Below are 4,721 nucleotides of genomic sequence, written 5' to 3'. Positions count from 1 at the left end.
AGTGATATAACGAATCATTGATTTTGAGGTCTTCTTTGATATTGCTTGAGATTCTTTTCTCTCCTCCGAATGTGGATCTACTATATTTTTTGGGTCCTCGGATTAAGCAATGAATTTCTTTTTACTAGAGTTCTCAGACAGTTGTCCATCCATGTTTTTGAAAATGTTTCGAGTTGTTCGGAATGAAAATCTAGAGGTTGATCACATTCATCGCACCATGGATCTAGTCCAATTTTCGAATTAATTTATTTGGTTGCTCTTTAACATGCATTGGGGTGGATATCTTAATTATGCTTTGATGCCAAAATAAGCAAATAACCGGTAAAAATAAAGAAGTGGGAATTTATTGTAATGAAGATAGAGAAAGTAACTCATTTACAAGTTCTTATATGTGAAAGTACCATCATGTCCCTAGATTAGACGATACGACAATTTCTACCATAGATTTAAGGGTTTTTTCTTTAACGTTGAGCCTTTCAGAATTGGATATACCTTAAAAAGCGAATCAGTTTGAGATTGGTCAAATACTTTTTATACATTAACAGATTCGTGATTCATTGATATGAATGTTAATAAGCCTGGGCGATCTTTGAAGGTGCAATTGATATTTTTTTTTTTTGTGTGTGTTTTTGTACAAATAAATAAAATAAAGATTTGTACATAATTTTTATAAACTTTTCACATTTTTAAATAATCATTTGATGCATTTTTTGGATTTGTCACCGATTCTTTGCCACTTTTAGGTGATTTCTTTTTTAATTAAAGTATTGAATTCGATAACAGGATTGTTGTACTTACCATCGAAATCAGAATTGTTGTACTTACCATTTAAATCAATTTTAATCGACTGTATAATTATTAATATATAATAGAATAAATGGAAAAAAGTAATTTTTTTTAAAAAAAATGAGAGTAGAAAATCCAAGAGACAAATTTTTTTTAATAATAATCAAATAATTTTGAAATCGGGATTGGTGTACTTACCATTGAAATTAGGGTTGCTGTATCTACGATCGAAAGTTGTACTTACCATTTAAATCAATTTTTATTGGTTATATAATTGTTAATTTATAATCGAATGAATGAAAAAAAGTAAATTTTCTTTAAGAAAAAGGAAAGTGGAAAATTCAAGAAACACAAATAAAATAAAATAAATAAAAAATAATAATAATTTCGAAATCTGAATTACTGTACTTACCATCAAAATTGGATTTTTGTATCTACCATTGAAATCAGAGTTAATTTACTTACCATCGAAATTGAATTTCTGTATCTTCCATTGAAATTAGAATTTATTTACTTACGATTTAAATCAATTATAATTGGTTATATAAATTACATTGAAATCAATTTTTTGGAGATGACATGAGCTCAGAGGAGTCGAACTGCCCTAGCCTATACTTGTATTCGATGCAGGGTACTTCTCTCGTCATCCTAAAGTAGGCATAGGGAACTACACTATTTTAAAATTTCCTATCTAAATAAGGTAGTTTTCAAGCCAAGAAGAAATACTTCGCTTTCACAAATTTAACAGCAAGGGAATCAATAGAGTTAAAAGCACTTTACCGGAATAAAACTCTCAGGATAAATGGGAGGGACAGGGATTGATTATATAAATATTAATTTATAATATAATAAATGAACAAAAAGAAGTAAATATTCTTTTTGAGAAAAAAAAAATTCTTTTTGACAGTGGAAAATTCAAAAAACACACACAAAAAAAATATTGAAATCTGAATTGTACTTACCATCGAAATTGGATTTATGTGCCTATCATTGTAATTAGTGTTGAATTACTTACCATCGAAATCCGATTTCTGTATCTACCACCGAAATCAAAATTTATTTACTTACCATTTAAATAAATTATAATTGGTTATATAAATTATATATAAATCAATTTAATTAGTTATATAAATTACATTCAAATCAATTTTAATTGATGATATATTTATTAATTTATAATAGAATAAATAAATAAAGTAATTAGTAGAAAATCCAATATAATAATAAAATAAATAAATTTTGTAGGGAGTTTGTACAATTGAATTTCAAAACCATTTATCCATAAACATAAACAGGATTTATAAGTGAAAAAGTGGTCCATTTCCTTTTCCTTATAAAACCCCCTAACCCCATCCATTTCCTCTCCAACGCTCTCCACTCTCCAACCCAAAAACCACCAAACTCCTCACACCATAAACTAATTCTTCTTTTCCATCCTCACCCCTCACCGCTGATTCCAATTCTTCTCCACCGGATGAATTTTCCGGCTTCCTTTTCTTTATTGACACGCAATGTCCGTGCTTCCGTTCATCATCCCCGTCACGTTTTTCACGAACAAACCCTTAGCTGAAACTTTTCATTTTCTTTTGCATATCTTCCAAGTTATACGATTCTTCTAACCGTCAAGGATTTGTGCATAGTTTAACGGTTTAATTTCTCAGGACCATTTTGTTTCGGCGTGTTCATCCTGTTAACGGAGCTAATTTTGCTGGTTTATTTTTTGAATTTTTATTTGAGTTTTATGCTTGTTTGAGCAGTGGCATTGATTTTTGTGTAATGTACTGAGAGATTCAGGAGTAGAGGGAGTAATTGATTAGTCACACTGTAGGTCTCAGAGTCTGTGCAATCGGAGTATTTGATAGACCTCTGAATATGGAGCAGAAGTAACAGAGAAAGACAGAGCAATTAATCCTTTTTTAATTTCTTACCTTCACCGTTGTTTTAGCCTTGGGTGTTCTGTTCTGTTCTCTCTCATATCCTTTTCCGATGAAGATCCAACCGATAGATGTTGACTGCCAGACGGTGGTTCCGGTGCGGACCGAGCCGGCGAAGCCGGTGTTGAAATCGCGTCTAAAAAGGCTTTTCGACCGCCAGTTCCCCAGCGTGTTGAGGATTTCTTCGGTTGAGAAGCCGATTGCCGGCGAAGCTCAGTATGGGACTAAGGACGGTGGAAGTGGAGGGACTGAATTTGAGCCGAGCTCAGTGTGTTTGGATAAAATGGTTCAGAATTACATTGAAGAGAGCAACGAGAAGACTTTTCGCGGCCGGCATCGATGCAATTGCTTTAACGGGAATAACATTGATAGCTCTGATGATGAACTTGATTTGTTTGGTGGTGGTTTTGGGGAATCGATCAATTACGGATCATCTGGTGATCCCTCCGATGTTCTTAAGGTACATATCGATTGAACTGCTTCCGACCAGTGCTGATTTCAACCTTTCATTGTCCATTTTGAAGGTCTGCTAAATGAATTCTTGTTTGTGTTTGTTAATTACAGAGTCTGATCCCCTGCGCCAGTGTTGCCGAGAGAAACATTTTAGCTGATACTTCGATGATTGTAGAGAAGAACAAAAATCAAAAACAAAAGGAAGGTTTGAGAAAGATCATATCTGATGGATTATCATCTCTCGGTTACGATTCTTCCATTTGCAAGTCTAAATGGGATAAATCCGCCTCTCACCCTGCTGGTAAGTCCTCCTTCTTCTCAATACAAAATCTCTCAGTTCTGTTCGTTTTCCGGTCAAATATTTGAGAATTGAAAAGCAAAATTCTGATTTTCTTAATTAATTTGGCAATCAATCAGGGGAATATGAATATGTGGATGTAATCATAGAAGGGGAAAGAATTTTGATCGATGTTGATTTCCGATCGGAATTCGAAATAGCTCGATCGACTGGAGTATACAAAGCAATCCTGCAATCTCTGCCGTACATCTTCGTCGGCAAATCGGACCGGCTAGGTCAAATCGTTTCAATTGTGTCGGAGGGAGCAAAGCAAAGCTTGAAGAAGAAAGGTATGCACTTTCCTCCATGGAGAAGAGCAGAGTACATGCGAGCTAAGTGGCTCTCCTCTTATATCCGGCAAAACGACGCCTCTTCAATCACCAAAACCGAAAGCGTGAAAGATGAGTGTGTAATTGTGCCAGAGAACGATGATTTTGGAGAATTTGAACTGATTTTTGGCGAGAAAACGAAGTTATTGGATACTAATTCATCATCGCCGACAAAACTTCCCGGCGAGGAGGATAAAGTAAAAATGGATCTGGCGACGTGGCAGCCGCCAGCTTTGAAATCGAAGAGTGTAGATAGAAGAGCGAATATGGTGACCGGATTAGCTTCTCTTCTGAAAGAGAAATCATAAAAAATTTTGATGTTTTTTTTTTCTCATTTACATTTTGAATTTTTTTTTTTTTATAAATTTTCGAGTATAAAAAAATATAAATCATATTATATGAGAAATATAAGATCGGATAATGATATTATAACTTTTTGTTTTCCAAGTTTGCAAGGGCCTGTATGTAAGAAAGTAACTAGTAGAGGGAGTAGAAGAGACTAAGATTCCATGATCAATGTAATAAACTTATGTTGTTCCCAATATGAATAGAAAGAAAAAGGAAGAGAATCAAAAATTTTCCAAAAAAATTGTTCAAAATCAGAAGCTTGTACAACACATAAGAGACTTCTGGGTTCTAGAGTTTTTTTTTTTTCTAATGATGAATTTGTATTTTTTTTTATAATGAATTTGTAATTTTTTAATTTTTTGATAAGGGGCTTGTTTCTCTAAAGGGGAACAAAGGAGGATGAAATTTTTATTTATTGATTTCTCATCTTTTTAGGGCATTTACTTTTTGGTAGGGCCAAATCTATGATTTTATTTTTTTTTTAAACCTTGTGGTTTGATTTATGTGTTTGAGATTTTTCATATAATTTTTATG

The 4,721-nt window shown here is 33.2% G+C and overlaps 1 protein-coding gene across 1 annotated transcript; it reads left to right on the top strand.

Moving 5' to 3' along the window:
• The first annotated feature begins 2,135 nt into the window (after window positions 1-2,135).
• On the top strand, window positions 2,136-4,281 carry LOC136219648 (uncharacterized). The gene is made up of 3 exons (XM_066007123.1): window positions 2,136-3,180; window positions 3,285-3,474; window positions 3,591-4,281. Exons 1-3 carry the CDS (start codon window positions 2,773-2,775, stop codon window positions 4,145-4,147), a joined length of 1,155 nt encoding a protein of 384 aa, XP_065863195.1. The 5' UTR covers window positions 2,136-2,772; the 3' UTR covers window positions 4,148-4,281.
• Window positions 4,282-4,721: the final 440 nt, after the last annotated feature.

Source organism: Euphorbia lathyris, chromosome 2 (assembly GCF_963576675.1).
Source record: "Euphorbia lathyris chromosome 2, ddEupLath1.1, whole genome shotgun sequence".
Taxonomy (NCBI): Eukaryota; Viridiplantae; Streptophyta; class Magnoliopsida; order Malpighiales; family Euphorbiaceae; genus Euphorbia; species Euphorbia lathyris.
This window is presented reverse-complemented; position numbering and strand designations above follow the sequence as displayed.